Source organism: Hakea prostrata, chromosome 2 (genome assembly GCF_041222555.1).
Source record: "Hakea prostrata isolate BN-2017 chromosome 2, UWA_Hpros_2, whole genome shotgun sequence".
Classification (NCBI taxonomy): domain Eukaryota; kingdom Viridiplantae; phylum Streptophyta; class Magnoliopsida; order Proteales; family Proteaceae; genus Hakea; species Hakea prostrata.
The window spans coordinates 68484484-68505524 of NC_142601.1; the positions used below are offsets into that span (position 1 = coordinate 68484484).

Here is a 21041-nt window from a genome sequence, read left to right on the forward strand (position 1 = left end):
CAACAAATTTTTCATATTCAAAAACATCCTCAGAAGAAATAGAGGATTGCTTGATCCACATGGACCACACATCTACATCCCTATAGTGTGCAAAAAAGGAAGCTTTACTGCAGAAACAGAGAAGTTTTCAATTTTATCAAACAAAGGAAAGCAGTTAAACTTTCTGTTAAGAGAATATAGCACCCTTGCCTAGTTATGTTTCTCTATTTTCTTCTACCTAGTGTGCCTCAAGTTGATTAGATCAGACATACATAAATTGCATGCATAGTCCCATTAAGAGTAAGCTAACATCACAGTAGTGCAGATTCCAGACCTACAAAATTCTTGTAACCTAGTCACTCAACACAAAAACATAATTTTCCAATTAATAGGGTAGGAAAATGAGACATACAGTAACCTCCCTGCACTATAAGTACTCTATATAGTCTGCACTAACTACTAAGGAAGAACATTAAGCCCATGTCTCAAAAACCATCATAGTTCTGTCTCACACATGGAATCCAGTCTTGAAGAATTGGGAGATATGTGATATGGATGCAAGTTAGAAATCCTTAAGAAGGAAGAGGGACAAAGACACAAAAGTAAGACCTGTTGAAGGCTCTGTAGCAGGGTGAGTTCGGAGATTTAAATGGAGCAAAAGCTTGATATGCAAGCTGAAATAGTCTATATAGACGAGGGGAATAGGAAGGTAGCAGATTAAGCAGAAAACCAACATAAGCAAATGGATGTTACTATGATTCTAGGAGCAGTTTATAAGCAAGAAAGGACTGGGAGAAAAAGCAATTTTCATAACTCAACAATTATACAGCGCAGCCTTATAACATATACAACTCAACCTTAGCGCATCCTTATAACATGTCTCAACCTTCCACATAAAAGGGATCAGTCATGTCAAACCTTTTTCTCCAATTAGATTATTCAAAACCATACCTTTACTAGTCCTACAGTATGCATGCCTTTCTCCAATTCAACCCTCTCCCCCCCCCCCCCCCCAAAAAAAAAAGAAAAGAAAGAAAGAAAGAAAGAAAGCTGTAGATGACCAAACCTCTATTGGTCTCTGTTTGAAGTTTATTCATCTGTAACATGATTCTCATACTGTGACTTCTGTTTCTCTACTTGTCCATACACAACTTTTTAGGTCTATCCATAGAATTCCTCTTGTTCTGCTTCTCTTTGAACTGTTGATATGGTGACAGAATAAGTGATGCCAAATACTGTTTATTATGCACCTCTATTCTGATTATTTTCCTGAGAGAGGGATCTCACAAAACTCATGTTTTTTCACTTACTCTTCCATTGATTCATAATGTTTATTAGGTAGTGAGACATGGGTATTCCTAAGAGAAACAAATCGTCTTTTACTTTGAACACACATATCTACATTCTAATAATATTTTATCTAGCTTACAATTGTAGTTGACAAGTTGATCCTTTGATTCCGTTGGTCTGTGCTTAACTTATTCAGATAGTAAGCCGCTGGTGTGAAGTCTGAAAAGGTAGCAAGGGTGATTGGCGGCAATTGCCTGTGAGAACTAGTAGAATTCAACATGCTATTTATATCTTATCATTCAGAGAAGTGAGGTTTCAACCACTTGATTTCATAGCCCTTCCATGGGATTGTTGATTCCAACACCTTACCCAAACTGATTATTCACATCGCCAACTTTTCAGGGGAAGATACAGATGAAACTGGTTTGCAAGTCTTCAAATCATTTTCTGTGATCAACACACCTAACATTCTAATCAACAAAAAGAAAAGAAAACACCATTAACCAGTTCAGACCATCTGTCATGTTAACCTGAGGATATAGATAACAGATTTCAGCTATAAGTTTATTTCCAGCTAGGTTGAAACAGAGTCAATATGCTATTAACTTCATAAATTTCTCTCTCTACACTCTTTAATAGCTAGCTGTATAGATAGGTCTATGACTAGAGCCATTAAAGAGGGTAACGTAAATAATTAAAATCTATGAAAATTGCAAGAAATTTTTCAGATTATTCTTGGAAAAACACTTGCAAAATAGATTCTAAAAGAATTAATAAAGTATAAGACAAATCAAGTCTTGCAATCATGCTTGGATATGCTATAGAAATACCCATTCAGAATTCCATTGTCCTAGGTATCTTTAGTCGAAGCTTTATCTTGTTTGGACCATGAATGGGGGACTTGGATGTTATGGTAGAAAGAATTAGTTTCACACAGCATTTTCAGAAGTAACTTTGTTTCGCTAGTTTCCAGATCAAAGGAATCAAGAATATAGCTTTAATTTCATATAGAAAGCTTAAGCTTTCAGAAAATCAGATTGTGTGATGCTCCTTCCTAGCTATTGTACAATGTGAATACAGAGAAACCAATGAGTTTGGAAAAGAAAGATTGCAACATCATAACTGTCTAACGAACTAACAAAGATCTATTTAGTCAGTTCCACATCTAGAAATAAAATAAGGACATCTCTAAATGAAAGAAACATCAAAATAAAATATGGTCGTCTTCAGCTATACAAAAGTCATGCATTGCCTTGAGAACTGTCAACTCTTAATTTTTTCCCTTCCATAAGAACTTCTGGTTCATCTGGATTTTGATGGGCCATGTCATATGTTGCATGTAGACCAAAGAATATATAGTAAACTAACATCAAAGCAGTGCAGATGCCAAACCTGAAAAAAGCATTGTAACCAAGTGATCCAATAAGAAATGTATTTATCCCAATTGACAAAGAAGGAAACCAAGGGACCAAAGGGACACCCCAGACTTTGGGTACTCTCTTCTGAGGAAGAAGAAACATAGCCACCGTCCCTATAAGCCATATTGCCATGGTTACTGTGTACCCAGCCCATCCTCTATAATTCAAATTCCAGAGGGTCGTCGTTCCAATTGCAGAGCCAATAATTGTCAATAGGCAGATAACCACTTTGAAAAGATCGTGCTTTGTACTGATATCCTTCACATAGTATCGCCTTACAAGCAATGCAACCGCCATAAGCATGAAAATGAAGAGTGTACTAAGGGATGAAACACTTGACAGGACATCCAAACTTGAGAACAATGCCACACACGCACTAGTGAGAGTTATCAAAAGTGTAGCATTAATAGGTGTTCCAGTTTTTGGGTGGACAAGTGCAAACCATGGTGGAATCATATGGGCTCGAGCAATCTGGGTAGTATAGCGTGCCTGGCCAAGAGCACCCACCAACAAACCAGTAGTCATCCCCTTCAGTGCCCCCAATGCCACCAAAAACTTTGCCCATTTCATCCCCACACTCTGGAATGCCACAGAATAAGCTGCATTCACATCTAACTGAGAATACTTCTGCATCATACAGAGTGACAAGGACATAACACAGTAGAGAACAGTGATCAATGACATAGATCCCACTAAACCTAAAGGTATATCCCTAGAGGGCTTCTTAGTTTCTTCTCCCATTGTAGCAATCATGTCAAAACCTGTATAGGCCCAGTACACAATAGCTGCAGCTTGAAACACACCTTCCACTCCGTTTGGTAAGAAAGGAGTCATATTTGAGGCTTTAGCGTGAGCAAAGCCAGCAATAATTATAAACAGAATCACCACAGCACTAAGCACAGATGTGATCCAATTCACATACGATGTGTTCCTAGTTCCAGATACGGCAATAGTTGAAGTAGCTATGAGTATAACTACTGCAATTGGGTCCAATAGATTGAATCCTTCTGCAAGTTTGCTGACTTTAATTCGTAACGAATTGGGGTCACGGTTGATCAGAGTCGCGAAGTAAGAAGTCCAAGATCGACCCAGTCCAGCAGCGCCTACGATAGCCTCTAAGAGAATATTACCGGCAGCAATGAATGCGACAAAGTCTCCTAATTCTATTCTAAGATATGAGAAAGACCCACCTGCAACTGGAATCTCAACAGCAAATTCTGTGTAGCAAAAAGCAGAGAGCAAAGCAGAGAGACCCGAAGCGGCATAGGACAGAACAATGGCAGGGCCTGCATGATTATGAGCTTCTTGACCGGTGAGAACGAAGATACCAGTGCCAACAACAGAACCAAAGCTAAGCCAGATGAGATCCCACCATGTAAGGCAACGTTTCATGCTGTTCTCGCTCTGTCTACCCAAGACTTCCAACTCGTTCGAGTCGGTAGAGCGCACCAGGAGACGATTCTTGAGTCGGAAACACGTCTGAGAGAGCGCTGTTCTGTAGCTACCCCAAGTTTCGAAGGATTGTTCTGGGAAGAAGTCCTGTTTGCTCCATCTCCAATAGCTCCTTCCTTCACTTTCTTCAGTTCTTCCATCCATGGCAGTATCGAAATCTGAACAGAGAACTTGTGAGTTGTGACCTAGCTGGGGTTAGCTATAGAGAGAGACTGGATTTGCATGTTACACAACATTTATGGATTAGGCAACAAGCATTTCAAGTTTTTATCTGTTTTGGGACCTTTCCGTTATCGACCATTTGGTTTCCGTTTTCGGCCGTTTGGTTCCGACGCAATTTTATTTGTTCTCTAGAGTCTAGAGTCTCTACTTCTAACCGGTACGGATCGGTGTAGTTGAATTATCCGATGCATATTTGCAGAACCATGATTGAACGTGGCCGTAAAACGATGTGGGTTCAGAGGATGTTCGGCACTTGGAGTTGGCATTTTGAACCAGACCAAAAAGTGGGGTTGGTTTAAATCTGTTTAAAATTGAAAAGAAATTATATTACCAATGTCTTTTTGGTGTGACAACCATTCCACTAATCCTCCATTGACTTGAGTTACATCTACCCGGCCAAACTTTAACATATCAATTGGCTTTACCATTCCATTAGAAGAAATACAAAGAGACACAGAAGGAGCAAAATCTTTTACTTAATCACAGCAAATCATAGTAAGTGGGACCCACTACACTCTTCACCGGCCTATTTACAACAAAACAGTTGATTGTTCTTTTTCTCTCTATTTGATTGAGTCCAAGTAAAATTCAAGCTAAACAATTAAGGTTGAAAAAAATCCCTTTATTATAAGCACATCTTAATTATAAGTTAACAAACTTCCGCAAAAGTCCTTTTAAATTGATTAGAAACAACTTTTTATGGAAATGGCCTATAATTACAGGGACTTTTTGATAATTTTGTTAAGAAAACGTTTATGCCCTCCACAAAGTGGATATAATTCTAAATCACAGAATTAATTTATTTATAATAAATTACATATATACCCTTAAATTTGTAAACTATTATACCCTCATCCCTTAAAATTTATTCTATTACATATATCATAAAAGATTTCGAAACATAAGAAGAAACATTTTCAATTTTTCTAATAAATAAGCCTGCCATAACTGGAAGGAAAAAAAAATAGCATCATTTAGCATGAGGAGCTAGAAGTTCCTGCCATCTTCATTTCTTGTCTGGTTTTGGGAGCTCAAAGCAAGAGATTGGGTGTTTACGGGAAAAGCCACTAGCAGTCTTGAAGTTGATCTTCCCAGAAGAAACATCATCGATATAAATTTCAGTGATGGTGAAGGTGAGCATCAACTCCTTTGCAGTGACTCCTTTCAAATCTTTGAGCCGACGAGGTTCGATGAAGCCACAGATTTCTGTAGCATAGAGGGTGTCACCAACTTTGGGGAATTTGTACTTCTGGGCTTTCTTCAGCTTCAACCAGAAGAAGCCATCTTCTTTGTTGATGCCCACCTCCTCCATCTCTTCCACTGGAAGCAGATTGTTTGGAAGCATCATCTCTTCCAAGAGCTCTATTGATCTCTTCTTGCATGCCTCCTCACCGTGAATGATCTCTGACTTCTCTGATCTGTGTTTTGCGATCATTCCAGAAGCCATTGTTTCCACCTAGGTTGAAGCTTTTTTTCCTCCGTCTTCTATGAATCTGAATATGAGATTGATGGTGAAGGAGATGGAAGGAAATGAGAGTATTTATAAGGCAAAAATGGAAATCAAATACGGGTTCTTAATTACATGTGAGTCACGTAAATCGGAAGATTCCATTCAAGCGGAGGATTTAAGGGAGCAATTTACAAAGCTGTGAAGAATATGGTGGGACCCACCCGTGTATTATTTACTAGGGGCCCGATGTGATCAGGTGTGAACGCAGCTGCGTGCACGTGCGTTTAGAATTAGAAGCTGCCCACCCATTTTCCTACCACTTTCTCGCCCAAAACAAATTAATTTAAAAAATGAAAAAATACAAGTTAAGCCACTTGACCGTTACATAATCTTTTTATCGGTTTTGGCAAAGAAAATCGTTTTATAATTGATAATTTGATACTATGAAAATATCGTCATCCGCATTTGTGGTCATTGATATGGAATCTCAGTTTGCAACTAATTTAACGTGGTGAAGATTCAAAATTAACGGTCTTATGGTTGTTTTGTTGGCTCCTACGATCTAACACTTTATCAATTACCAACTAGTGGGCTGCGACCATAGAATTTGAGGACCCTCGTTTTTTCCATTTTCGGTCAAACGGAAATCGTGTGTTAAAACTTAAAATGATGAGAAGTTGGAAACGTAGACATGTATTTCAAATTTTCAACTTACGGGTCAAAGTCAGTCTTCGCTTCTTGTTTCTACCGAAGCCAGGGAAAAGACTTACGTCTCCGGATTTGGATTTCTGGACCTTGCTTCAGTTCAGCGCTGAACCATTAAGGGATATAATTTAGACCGTTAGATCAGGATTTCAATCTCAACAACATCTCGATCGCTGATTTTCAACAGCTGAGATTTAGTTAAAATCAAATTTTCAACTAAGATCTCTTCCACTGAAGAGCTGGATAGCCTAATTTTGGCAAATATTCAAATTGAAATGACGTTCAGGTCATGAATCGTGTGATTCATGATAAGAAAATTTATAAGATGAGTCGTGAACGATGGGTTAGTAAAGCGATTAAAAGTCTAACCTCCTTAGGTAGATCTTGGGTTTGCACTCATTCGGCGGCATTAATTATATTTAAAAAAAATATTTGGCCCAAATACAATCAAGATTATTGAAGACTTGGTTCAATTTAAGAAATAATCGGATCATATTCGAGAGGTGGTTCACGTATTTGTTGATTTATCGTTTTTAGAGTTTTTTGTAGACGCTCTTTTAATTGGGCCCAAATTCGTAATTGTCTCCTTAAGAACCATATATTCCACGGCGTCCCATTCCAAGCTCCCTTGGTCTCCTTAACGGTCAACCTGTTGACAGTTAAGTTGGGGATGCAAAATGTCCTTTATACCCTTGGTTAAAATGATTAAATTATCCCCTCAGTTAAAATAACTATTATACCCTCTTATTTTGCTCTTTATATGCCTATAATCTTTCCCTAATTATCCTCTATTGCTGGGACTGGCCCAATCGCCCCTCCTACTCTGCCAAGGTCCACCCTTGCCCCTCCAGTTTGGTCCACCTCTCCACCACCCTCCCCCACCCTCCATCTCTCCCCCTTCTTCTTGCAGCATCCCAAGCCAGTGTGGATCATCTCCCATGACGAGGAGCATTCCGGCGACTTTACAACCACAAATTATGTGGAACTCATAAGTAAAAAATAATAAAACTTTTTTTTTTAAAACAATCCATCACCCTAATCCTGTGGGTCCCCTTGTAATTTGTGGTCAATAGGCTGTCGGGGAGTACAAAGTGCTCCTCCTCCTCGAAAGATGATCTGAGCTCAACCCAAGCCCCCTTCCTTTCTTAACTTTAATTCATCGGAGAAAAATGATACACAATGAATCATGGGATTCCCCCACACATTTGCAAAAGTTAATTTTCACACTTCCAAATACTACCAGTAACTGGTGTGCATCAAACCTTGCCATTACTGTTGAAAACATGTTTCAAGCTGTGCCTGCAATACTCCAACACACTTTAATTTCTACTGATCATTTTCACATTTGGGTTCATTATTTCTTTCACAAAGGCAAAAGCCAATTGGTCTCTTAGATTAAATGCTTCTTACTCATTGAACATTAAGCAGGAAAAGAGGGTCCTTTCAACTCCATGTCTTCTCAGTATGAAAGCATTGTCTGACACATCCAACACAAAACAGAGGATTACACAAAGAGATGGTTAGGAAATTTACTTTTAAGGAGCCAGCAGCAGTGATAACTGATAACATACAAGAGATCTACACAGCAATCTCTCGTATCCTTATACTGGTGACTAAATTAATTAGCATGTATCACAAACAATATTACTCAGTTACAGATATACCACTGATCTAGAGATCTTCTATGGCAAATTTTGAAACGTTAGTCACTGCAAACAGTTATTCATGCTGCAGTTGTAATGCATGAAACTACAAAAGCTATCAAGAGTTCAACAAATGTGTCATGGCCACTCTAATAGAAGGAACTTCAAGAGCTTCAGAAAATGAATAATTGAAAACATAAATAGAAGGTTAAATTTGGATGGTCTCTGTAAGTGCAAACCTGTATATGGGAGCTTTTCAGGTGTTCATGCTCGCAAGCCATTCTCACAGTATATCTCCGTTGTTTCTTTGAGGACTCCACATAAACCCATTTCCTCCAATATTTGGGAATCACTCATAGCTTGATTTTTATGAAAGCTTACCCCTAACCAGTTCTTGCTTTCCTCTGTTTCATCTAAAAGATTAGTATGAGCATGAAGACTTCTAAGTGTTGCATCATCTATAAACATAAAGAAATAATTCAAACAGTCTCTAATAGAGAAAACGAGCATCCTTAAGCATATGGGTCGATGATTTCTTCTTCACAAATCTAAACTAACTTCCAGGGGATTTTTTTTTTCAGTAGCACTAAAGAAAGATACTATAGCTTTAAGATCCGAAGATACCAAAAGAAAACTTGGTTCAAGAACAGGGCTTCTACATGTTGTCCAAGCTTCCTTATTGGCACAATAAAATTCCTTTATAATGAGCACACCATTCCCTAGTTTGGAAAAATCTACCTGATGGGTATCTCGATTTCGCCATCCCCAAAGAAATTGTAAGGTACGCATAAATTGCTCAGGCCAATCTTTGCTCCATTTGACAGCAAACCTGCATATATTGGCATAGAACCATTCCTTCTTTTCGCACTTAAAAAACCATATTTGATTTTGTGGTATCACCATACATTCCCAAATGCTTATTGCAAAGGAACAATCCTTGAAAAGGAATTTAATAGAAATTTAAATCGCGTTTAGAATTTCAGCAATTAATTTTATCAGATCTAATCATAATCATTTAATTTCATTTTTTAATCGATTCCTACTAATAGCAATTTAAATTTTAAATTTCATTAGTTCGATTTTTAGAATTTCAGCCATTAATATTATGGCTAAAGTATAGCTGAATAGATGCATAGATTGACTTTACTGAACATCCCCTGCCTGCCAATGCTTCTCTGCTTTTTTTATAATTTACTTATACTTGTGTTATCTATATTTAGTCCTCTTATTAATTTACCTAATTTTTTAATAAGGACCCTACATCTAAATATTAAAAAAATAATTCAGAGGTAGGTGGGTCTCACATTGGCCCACATAATATGTATTATTAAAAAACATTAGTGCTTGTTTGACGAAGAGGTGATCCAGACTCATTATTCGCTCTCCCTCATATATTCAATCCTAGCTCCCACCTTGATTTGAACAAACATAATTATACTTGATTGATCCAACAAGGATGAATTAAAATAGAAAAAAAATCCAACCATTCTTTTTTTTTTTTTTTTCAGTAAAATATAAGGTTATATATTAAAGTGTACGCGACGCATGGCATTAAGATCACAAAAATCTAAAAACCATACATCCAAAATAGGCCAAAAAGTCCGACATGCAACAAATATAGCCTTATAGATAAAGGAGTTAGCTAGTACATTGCACTCTTATTAACATTATAAAAAGAAACATTTTGTACTAAATGAAGTTTGACTCCCTTCCAACCTTCTATTCTGAGAATGGTAAATGGCAATTGAAATGATGTTGTACTAAATGAAGTTTGATATTGGTCCTGCATATCTTGCAAGACCAACCACTAATCTGAAGACAAAGCAGGTGTGTTAATTGAAAGAGGAGTGGTGTGGACCAGCTAGCTAGCATTTCCCATGAATTGTTAAATCAACTAGTTCTCTTTCTCTGAAATTGCTCGAGTCATGCGCATTAAATATGCAGAACTGTCAAGTGAATCATTTTGATCGGTTGGATTGAAATCTTGATTCTGTGTATTTAATATGCAGGACTGAAGCAAAGTCCCACTTTCTAAATGCACAGGACTGAAACAAATTCTCTCTTTCTCTCACTATACAACCAGCGATTAGAACTACAACTACTTCCAACTCCCAAGTTGATGTGGCTAACTTTTCTGAAATAAATGCATCGGTGGGAAATTAAAGGACAAGGCAAAGAAAATTAATAAATTTGTATATAATTATTGTTTGTGAATGGCTTTTTATTTATTTGTTCCTCCTTTTTTGGGTAGACTGAACAGACCTAATTTCAATGCATGTGATATGTACAAATTCGGAATGGCAAACACAAAATAAAAAAAAAAAAATTTATTGGGTGATTTAGATGTTCGGGGTTACATTGGCGGCCTTAACAAATCTCAATCCATCATGAATATGTTCAGATGATGCTATGGTTCAAGATTTAAAATTTATTTTTTTTTTTTTCTTTTAATCAGCTCACTTTTCAAAAAAAATTAGAAGGGGAGAAAATTTAGCCTAATTCTTAATGGATTCAACTCTAAGACTTCTTTGAACTTACCGCCCAACACTATGCAAGCAACGGCAACTCTACCTCTCTCCCCTCAAATTTTTTAAAAAAATTCCTTTTATAGCTCTCTTTTCCTTTGTTTTCAAGTCATGCCACCTTCTTTTCACATGTGAAATATTAATATTTGCCTTAAACTTTTATTGGGTCCATTTCCACACTTTTTCTAGATGGAGGACACATGTATATGATAAGACCTAAATATTTAAATTAAAAAGAAAAAAGAAAAAAGAAGAAGTTTTCACTCTTCCTAATGTGTTCTCTTGCAACACTAGTCTCTGCTAATTCCAGATTTTCATGGTTTCTACTTTCTACTCTTTATTCCACTAGTGTCTTCATTTGCAAAACTAGTCTTTGCTAATCCCAGATTTCCTAAGATTTTCTTGGCTTCTAATCTTCGTTCCACTAGGGAGAGAATGAAGACGAATGGGAGGAATTTTTTTATTTTATTTTGATTTAACTTTTGACGGACATGTATCCTCCATCCATAAGGACTTGCATGGAAATGAACCTTATTGGACACTGATAAAAATCCCACTTGCCTCTCCCTTCCTTTCCAAGAAAACTTTTATTAAGGGTAAAACCAATGAATTGAAACTTGAAAGATCATTTTTTTTTTTTAAATAAAGCTTTTTATTGAAGAAAGGAAAGGAAAAAAGAAAGAAAAAAATTACATAATGTAGAACTTCTTATCTTCTTCTTATCTTCTTATCGTTGATATCATCTTTAGCAAGGGAGGACAACATCGACAGGATAGCATCTACGGAAAAGAGTATTTCCTGGAAGGAATTTACATATTTAGCTAGGAAATCAAGCATGTATTAATCTCTCGAACATGATGGACAAAATTTTAAGCTCTCTAATCTCCATGACCAAGTTGATCACCTTGCAAGATGTAGAGAAATGTGACCGGATTTCAATTCCGTTGAAGCCCAAGATAGCAAATAGTTCCAAACAGGTAATATTATCTTCAATAATCCCATCTGTCAGGGCTAAAAATTTTCTTTATAAGATCCATCATAATTGATAGCAATCCAGTTCAGTGGCGCCCTTGGCCATCTAAGACATACGGCCTTAGGTATCTAAAAGGTGACTGAAAGGTGTCATCGAGCAAAGAATTCCTATCTCCCTCCCTCCGTGTCTATGACCTTAAGGGCGGGTGCACAAAGCTGCTTGTACTTCCAAAGTGGTTTCCTTGAAGATAAGATTTATTGCGCTAAAGATCATTGTGGTACTTCTAACTTATAAATGAATTTTCAACCATATGACGTGATGTTGGGACAAATGGCACACATCCACAAGAAATGATGGTCCATTTTTTACAATGAAATGAACTTGATAAATTCCCACTTGAAGGGTAGAAACGAAGCTGGTGAAATGTGCAGAGCAACAAGAGCCACACATTATGTGAAACAAGGACGGACGGGCCCTAAAGAGGGAGAGTTGCAGAGACAATGAATCCAACAAAGAAATAAAACCATAATTTCCACTGATTGATAATTCCAAACATGTTACATGTCATATTAATATCGTAAATCGTGTTTGCGATAAAACCCAAATCTTTATTTCACCAGAGTTTGTTTCCCTAAAAAGAGCTAAAAGGAACAACAAAGTTGTTTCTTATAGTTAATTTAGACTATTCAAGCCACAGCTGCTGCTTCTTCCTTCTTAGTCTCCGCGGATTTCGCAGCTCCATCGTCTTCCTCGAGCTCAAATGCCGAAATTGGAAGAGAACGAGAAAGTCCAGCAGGAGTCATGAATGTCATTTTTCCGGAAGCAGGATTATCAATAAAGATATCAGAAAGACTAACCCAAATCAAAATCTCCTTGGTCTTCACTCCCGTGAGCTTCTTGAATTTCCTAGGTTCCACAAAAGCGGTGATCTCCGGCGCGTAAGAGACCTTCTTGCTCACCTTACTAAAGAAGTGTTCCGTCGATTTCTTCTGCCTCAACCACACGAACCCGGTGTTTCTATTGAAACCCACTTCTTCCATGTCGCTCAGAGGAAGAAGACCTTTGGGGAGCTCCATCTCTGTTAACAGCTCAATCGATTTCTGCTTGCAGAGTGCATCTCCATGGTAAACCTCTGCATTCTCTCTGTGCTTCTCGATCATCTGCGACGCCATTATTATCTCACAAAAAAGCTCTGGTTTTTTGTTAGCTTTCTTGCGAAGCAGAGAGGGATTGGTAAAGCAGAAGCGATTGAAGATGGGTGGAAGATGAAAGTAAAGGTGAGGGCTTTTTGTAGATGTCTCGGGTATAAGTTAAATTACGAAGTTATCCTCGTTTCTGATAAGAAAATTACGAAAAAGGGTAGTTGAGGCGATGTCGGTTATGGGTTACCCATTAATTAACGAGACGATCTGTTTTCCGAGCATGACGGGTGACAGGTGTAGCCGTTACACAAACCGGCACATTACCGAACCGATTTTGAGTCTGAGCCGGTAATCCCGTATAACGGTTTAAAGAATAATTACTAATGTGCCACGTGTCTTAATCTATACCGACCAACCATGTTATCCACTTCATCTAAATTAAGCTCTAGTACCCGAAAATGGTTAATATCGAAATACCAAAAACAAAATAATTAATCATGTATGTTATCTCTAATAATGGTTTGGTTCGTGTGATTGCCATCAATGTGTTAGGTGTGTTTAGTTTCATATCAATTAAGTGACCATGGTGTACATCTACCATTGCATGATGCTAGTAGTCACTTAATCTATTGAAATTAATTTGTAATTTTTAATATGATCATCCAAAAATAAAGAAAAAATCAAATTTAGTGCCAGAGGTTTTCGTACAAACAGGGCTTCATTTCTAACAATTTTTTATTTTTATAGTACCTGTTTTTTTTTTTTTGGTTTGCCAGAGGTTTTCGATACCGGAGCCTTGCTTAAGCGAACCAAGCTGCTTACCACTTGGACCAACCCCCATTAGTTGTAGTATCTGTTTATTACTTCCCACATCATACATGCGGAATTTGATTCCAAGATACAACAAAACGATTTATTCAAGATTAAAGATCAAACCAAATAATTTCTAAAATAAAATGAAGTTGACAAAACCTTATATGAAGGATCGGTTGCACCAGCCACCGCTTCTTGTTTTGGCTGTTTTCAATTATGAGTTGCTTGTGAAACCGATAAAACCTCTTTGACAAGAAATCTCATGTAGATATTTTCAATCAATTCCTCCTTTACCTAACCATAACGTGTCTATCTATTGCCCAAAAAAAGTAAAAAAACCATAACACGTCCTCTCATGGACAGAAATCGATAAAGCCCCTTTGTGAGCAATTGATTAATTAATAGAAAATGAATTATGAGAATTTATTATTATTTCTTCTTTGGAGCAAGAGCAACAACAATTTGAGTTGATAACAGTTTAACCCAAGATTAATATTATGGTTGGAGGTAGGTGGGCTTGAGCTTTCAACCCATTTTGTTTCATAAATGCTATGTTTATGTTGATCTATTAAGATTTCCTTTATAGGTACTGACGATTCAACTACTTCCATCAGTCCATGTAAATTATTGAGTTGGGTTGTCAACGTTCAAATACAGAGAACCACATGCAAACTTAACTCATCAACCATCAACTGTACTGATTAAAACGGGAAAAAAGGGACAACACCTCATTCACGAGAACAAAAATATTTGGTATGGTTAGCTCAAACCCATTACAACAAAGACTTACTATATTTGAAACTTGGAATGGTACTTCTCCAAACAGGGAGCAATCATATGCCACTTTTTGTATTGCAAAGATGGTGTAGAAAAGAAATAAATAAATAAATAAACATGTAAGATCCATATTGTTAGAATTAAAGTGATCAATTACACACAATCGAATAAAAAACAAGAAAGAAGGAGATAGATTTTATGCTGGTTCACCTCAATCTGAGACTACGTCTGGCATTAGGTTTTCATTATATTCTTCTCAAAAAAACTATATCAGATGTTATGTTACAAGCAGTGTTCACTGTGTCGGCGATATATTGCTAAATTTGCCATATATAACTGTATTTCGTTTGTTTTTCGCCGACCCCCGTGTCCGTCGGCAACAATATGTGAAGCATGAGCCATACTCAACATAATTGTATAATGAATTGTAAACTTTAGTACATCTCTTTACTAATTATGTTAGTGTATTTGTGTTCTCTTTGCATATTTACATTAGTTTATATGAATTTTCCAAACTTCTAGTTTTGCCCGCATATAGCCGGACATGTGCCAATTATAAACTTTAGGTTCGGTGATGTTTTAGGTCAAAATAACACTCCCAATGTGTTTATTGGCCTCAAATTAGGTTACACGTCAAATTTCAGGTCAAAATGACCTGAAATACCATTCGAAACAGGGGTTCAATTTTTCATCAAACCCCTACCAAAAGTCGGTCGACTTTCGGCGATATGTCGCCGTGTTGCTGGGGGGCGACACGGCGACATGGGTCGACATTTCGAACTTTGGTTACAAGAATGACAAACACGTCGATAACACAATGTGAAGCATGAGCCATACTCAACACATATATAGTAGGGTGGGGAACGGGAAACGAGAAATGAAATAATTTTACGAAAATTTTTAAATGTGAGTCTTACTTTGTTGTTTTCTACATTTTTTCACAAAATTTCATCTATTTTGTGAGATTTTAAAAAGTAATAGAGTGAGATAGTTAGCGTATCACTTCAACATACAAGTGTTCTTAAATTAAGAAAACTTGTTTATTAACTTTCCCAACCCAGTGGAATAAACGATCCACACTTTGACATTTTCATCTGGACCCCCTGAGGTTTGCTCTATGTCATTTTTAGTCCAAAATAACTGAGACTTTGCATCTGCCTTCCCTGTACTATAGAAAAAGTCAATTTAAGGACAGATTATCATTTTATGACCAATTTGCCTTTTTTTTAATTAAAATTTTTTACATACATAATCTGTTATTACGGGGAAAGTACACACTGTAAACCCTAAAAAATCTTGATCTTTCCCTCTGTGTAGAGACCGACGTTTGCAAGGGAAAGTACACAAATTGTAAACCCTAAAAATTCTTGATCTTTCCCTAAAAAATCTTGATCTTTCCCTCTGTGTAGTGGCTAAACCCTAAAAATTCTTGATCTTTCCCTAAAAAATCTTGATCTTTCCCTCTGTGTAGCAGCCGACATCTTTCCCTCTGTGTAGCGGCCTACGTTTGCAAGGGAAAGTACACAAATTATAAACCCTAAAAATTCTTGATCTTTCCCTAAAAAATCTTGATCTTTCCCTCTGTGTAGTGGCTAAACCCTAAAAATTCTTGATCTTTCCCTAAAAAATCTTGATCTTTTCCTCTGTGTAGCAGCCGACATCTTTCCCTCTGTGTAGCGGCCTACGTTTGCAAGGGAAAGTACACAAATTATAAACCCTAAAAATTCTTGATCTTTCCCTCTATGTAGGCCGACGTTTGCAATCGTGATTGGTTAGAAAAATTCATGGTATCCCCTTATTCTACATCTCTGATTCTCTTCCTCTCCATCGATGGTGAAAAAGTATTAGCCAACACAACATGTATATCCCAGAAGCCATTAACCTGCTCAAATAATTGTCCATTGATTACAAAAGAGCGTTAGAAAATCTTCAAACGGTAAGAAATAGGAAGTTCTTTTTGGTTTCTCTTTCCTTTTTCTAATTAGTTTGCTTCCAGATTTGCTCAGTTAGAACTCAAATGGGGAATATGCTGTTTTTTCAGGTCCATACAGGAAGATGCATTTGAAGCTTGGAATTTCCATTGAAGATGCGTTTGAATCCTGAAGCACGACTACTATTGAAGAAATTTAAAAAAAAGCGAATTTCTTATCCTCAAGTTTTTAAATTATTCTTCGATCTGAATCCTCCAAATTTTAAATTATGTAAAAATTCAAATTAAAAAAAATAAAGGGCAAATTTGTCATAAAAGTGATACTTTGTCCTTAAATTGACTTTTTTCATAGTACAGGGGAGGTAGATGCAAAGTCTTAATTTTTTTGGACTAAAAATGACATAGACCAAACTTCAGGGGTCCAGATGAAAATTACCCAAAAAATTATTTTCTTAAAAAAAATTTCCACCCCTTTTTCCCATCTCATTCTAGATTCAGCAAATAAACAGTGTCTATATGTTACGATCTTTGAAGATTGTTCCATATCGTTCCCTAGATCCACCTATAATATATAGTCTCTTATTTTATGTACTGGAATTGATCAAAGAAAAGGTCGTTATGGCAATGAAATCCGGATCTTCATACCTTTATTGAGAAACTTGAACATTTATTATTTCTCTCTCTCTCTCTCTGTGTCAAGTGTCAAGTGCTGAATCAGAAAGTCAAAAAAAAAGAAAGAAAGCTAGGTAATCTAATTCTCTATGTTTTCTCACTCAATGGAAGGTAGGAATAGGATACCCACCCACCTAAGAGAACAGAAAGTCTCCAAGAATCTCATTCTGAAAAACACCGACCAAATGAAAGTATTCTCGTACAAAATTTCGGTCCAGTAACTACATTTCATAGGAAAAATTTAATAGCCCTAAAAGTCAATTGAACACAGAATAAAGTTCGAGATAACCTCATGAGAATTTTCTACAATGGTGGCCAAGCTGCTGTTCCTTCTTTTAGGTCGGCTAGGGTCAAGTTTTGTTGACATTCAAATATGTTCCAAGTTGAATTTGCCATAATATCCCATCCGGCAAGTACCGTTCCTCTACTTGAAAACATATTTGGTTTTGTCTGGTGTCCACCCGGATTTTAATTTGCCGCAGGCTGCTGCCAGCTGCCAACGGTTGGATATTTGCCACGTAAACCATTTTTTATTGGACGGTTCAGATTATATTTACATTTAGTATGGGATTTTAGTCTGACTGCAAGTGTTCAGAGTAAGGAAGGAAGAATTGTCAAAGTATGTACCGTTGATTTGCATTTAAGTGAGCTATTTATAGCTCGACCAACCATCCTGGGACTAACAAGGGCAGGGCTTGATGTATCTGAGCCGCTCTGAAATAGCCGGTTGTATGCCCCACGGAACGCACCGTGTTTCCTAGGACATGTCATTGGGTGTAATGATAAAGCTCCATCCTGACCTGTGTCTTTGGCCTCTGAGTTGTACACACAATAAGCCCCTAGGGTGTGTGTTATAGTACTAGAATTGACCTTGTGCACTCAGCACACAGTGGCTGGCTTAGCCTACAATGGTCTGCCTTCTCGGGCCTTTAGGTTCTGAATTCATGGCTTAAGGACGAATCCCCTAAGGCTCGGGTTTGGTCCCCACTCCCCGGTCTAGAAAGTGAACCTGTGGTCGGTCATTTTTTGGTGTAACACTATAACTTTTTGGTCCTTTGGTGATATGAACAGTTTCTTTTTGGGGGGCCAGGGGAGGGGAGGAGTGGTTACTGTTTATGTAGTTACAAAACAATACATGAAGACTTCAAGCATGGGGGGACCTAATCCAGGCTCAAAAGTTTGTGGCCAATTTACCATATGTCCTCCCATAATTACTTCTCCTCTACCTAATCTAAGGTTTTATGTAAATGATATCATTCCCCAAATCGCCATTGGTGTGGTAGTGGAGGATTTCCCCATACTGTGACTAGGAAGGTTAGAGAGCAATAATGCAACACAAAGAAATATACATGATAAAAAATAGTCAGTTTGACTAGCAGTCAAAATTGGGGAGTAGACAGGTCTGACATTTTAATATGCAACTGCTCAGGTAACTAGGTCAAGATTAGAATCTAAGTAGATGTCACCCTCATCTCCAACTACTGATATCAGATATCAGATATCAGGTCATGTTTCACAATCAAGTGATGCCAACTCTATGTCAAGATTAGAGTCCAGCTAGGACAGTCACTTCCATATGGCCCGGAAGTCTGGCTTTGTAGGAGTCGAGAAAGATTCTTCCGAAGAAGCTTGGCCATCAACTTAAATACTTATTCCGGAAACTTGGAAGCTTTTGGTTTTATTTTCCTATAATATATTACAGCCAGATTAAATTCGTAAGATTGCAGTCCTTCAGTCCAGTGATAGAAGATCAAAGCCTTTCATCGAATTGAAAGGGGCATGGTACTACTTATCAACACAACGTTTCTGTAACCTAACGTATCTCTTCTAGTTTGACTAAAAAAAGAAGTTTGCATGTTGCAAAGTTTTAACTCGCTATTGACTCATCTATCTAATTCATCTCTTGAAATTTCACTAAATGTTTACAGTGGCTGAGGGTAAAGTTGATTGCCTACCTTTGCGTAACAGCTGCTTTGCATTCTTTGGGAACAAATGTATCAGGCTTCTGGTAGAGACAGTTATTGATCTAGAAACAAATACACGCTCAGAGTTGGTTAATTGAGAAAACCAAATCAGAGGCTACTAAACAGATTTCAACTTATTACATATGCACTAATTACAAGTAGAAGACTACTGGGAACTTCTAGATAATTTGGTCAAAATTGAGGCACCTGACCATGCTTTGATCTTCCACCCTAGTGATATCCATACTTTGGATGAGCTTGCAAACTTTCTGCCATAATTCTTACACATTCAACATGGCATTACTGTGATTTCTCATCTAATGACTTGAAAGAAGGTTTTAAAATATTTACACATTCAATCTCTATTTGATGAAAGGGAGCTGCATTGACAAAGTGTATAGGGAAGTGTTGACAAGGTAGTAAGTGCCTCAGTGGAGCCAAAGTTTAGGCAAGCAAACGAGAAGGAGAACTCCCCTGACTCTACCAGCAATACATATGGGAATTTGGATAACGAGTTCTCCAAGCAACAGAGCCCTTCCCTTAAGTGATGCTTTGGCCTTAACTGCACAGCACTTGCAAATGCTCAAAGTCTCAAACTCTGAAGATAATACCAATTTCCCCCCCTAATCTCTCTCACACAAATCCATACATGGTCTAGCATGATGTGCACAAACTGCACCCACATTACCCTAATTTAATATAATAATAGATACTACCATTCTAAGTGATCGTATTAAGTCATTAAGACTATATCATATGCTACGAAATTTCCCATCTAAAAGTAGAATCAGAACTACATTTGTTACCCAATCTAGGTCTTTACCATTGCAATAGAATAAAAGACAGCTAATAGTGATGGCACCAAAAAAGAGGCAACACTAAAAGAGAAGTCTATTTCCATCCATAAGACCCTGAACTAATTGCTAGGACAAGTTATCCTACTCTTCTAGTAGTGACCCATCTTTCCTTCTAAATTTCACATTCTAGAAAAACAACGCTTAGATTTGGTGCTGGTGGTAGAATTCATTGGACTAAACAATTTGCATTTGATTATTTTCCAAAAAGCATATTCATGACAGCTCTAAATACCTGGCCCCTCTTGCTAAGATGCTCCCTTACTGCCTTCTCATCTGGTATAAGACCCTTAGCCTTAATCAGCTCCAAGAATTCCTTCCCCTCCTCTATCTTCTCCTCCCTTGCAAACGCCTCAAATACAGCAGTGTAGGTTCCAGCATTGGGCCGAATTCCCTTATCCACCATCTCCACGAGGTACTTCTTGGCATCAGCTAACTTTAAGTCCTGTGCAAGGCCTTTTATCAGAACAGTATAAGTGTAGGCATTGGGTTTGACACCAGAGGCCAGCATCTTCATATACACCTTGAGAGCGTCCTTGCTCTTCCCAGCATTGGCGTAAGCCTCAAGCACAGCAGTGTGAGCTACCACGTCGGGCATGGCGCCTTTGTCCTTGATCTGAGCGAACAATTCCATGGCCTCGTGGGTGAGACCGTCCTTAGACAAAGCGTCGAACATCTTGATGGCATTATTCATGAGCCCCTCGGACCTCATTTTATGGAATACTTCTTGAAGATCCTTAGGGTCTTTGGGCTCTTCGATGACCGGTTTCTTACTGAATGGGTCGTAGGGAGGAGGAAGCTTACTCTTATCTATAACTTGTTTCTGGGCCTTGCTCTTGGCGTCCACATCGTCGTCATCATCAGAATCTGAGAAAGCAAAAGTTTTGGTGCTGTTGGTGTTGGCCTCGGAGCCGAATAATCTCCACCCAGTAGTGAATTTAAGCCTGTGAGTCGAGCTATAAACTCTGCCTCTCACAGCAGCGTTGAGTTCTACATTTGCAGTTGCAGAGAGATGATGGTAGTGTTGATGAGAAAGGGCAGTCATACCCATCAGCCTCGCTCTCATTGTCGAAAACATTCTTGCCTGTGAGTGTAATCGTGCAGAACAAGCTGAGATTTTGACGAGAAAATAACGAGAAATAGCAGTAGACGCTGCCATATCGCACACGAAACAATGGTTCCTTCGATCACTTGTCCAAGTTCTTGTAAGCCACTCGGTGACTCGGGACTCA

General features: G+C 37.8%; 3 protein-coding genes and 1 pseudogene across 3 annotated transcripts; all 4 read right to left on the minus strand.

Moving 5' to 3' along the window:
- Positions 1–2124: 2124 nt before the first annotated feature.
- On the minus strand, positions 2125–4429 carry LOC149026001 (cationic amino acid transporter 5 pseudogene; annotated as a pseudogene).
- Positions 4430–5367: 938 nt separating this feature from the next.
- On the minus strand, positions 5368–5808 carry LOC149026002 (uncharacterized). The gene has a single exon (XM_089143611.1). The coding sequence runs from the start codon at positions 5806–5808 to the stop codon at positions 5368–5370; it is 441 nt and encodes a 146-aa protein (XP_088999737.1).
- A 6535-nt stretch (positions 5809–12343) lies between these two features.
- LOC149026003 (uncharacterized) lies at positions 12344–12829 on the minus strand. Its single transcript, XM_089143612.1, has one exon. The coding sequence runs from the start codon at positions 12827–12829 to the stop codon at positions 12344–12346; it is 486 nt and encodes a 161-aa protein (XP_088999738.1).
- A 5578-nt stretch (positions 12830–18407) lies between these two features.
- On the minus strand, positions 18408–21009 carry LOC149026004 (uncharacterized). The gene is made up of 2 exons (XM_089146225.1): positions 20045–21009; positions 18408–19017 (listed from the first exon to the last, which is right to left on the minus strand). Exons 1-2 carry the CDS (start codon positions 20966–20968, stop codon positions 18943–18945), a joined length of 999 nt encoding a protein of 332 aa, XP_089002351.1. The 5' UTR covers positions 20969–21009; the 3' UTR covers positions 18408–18942.
- Between the last annotated feature and the right edge of the window lie 32 nt (positions 21010–21041).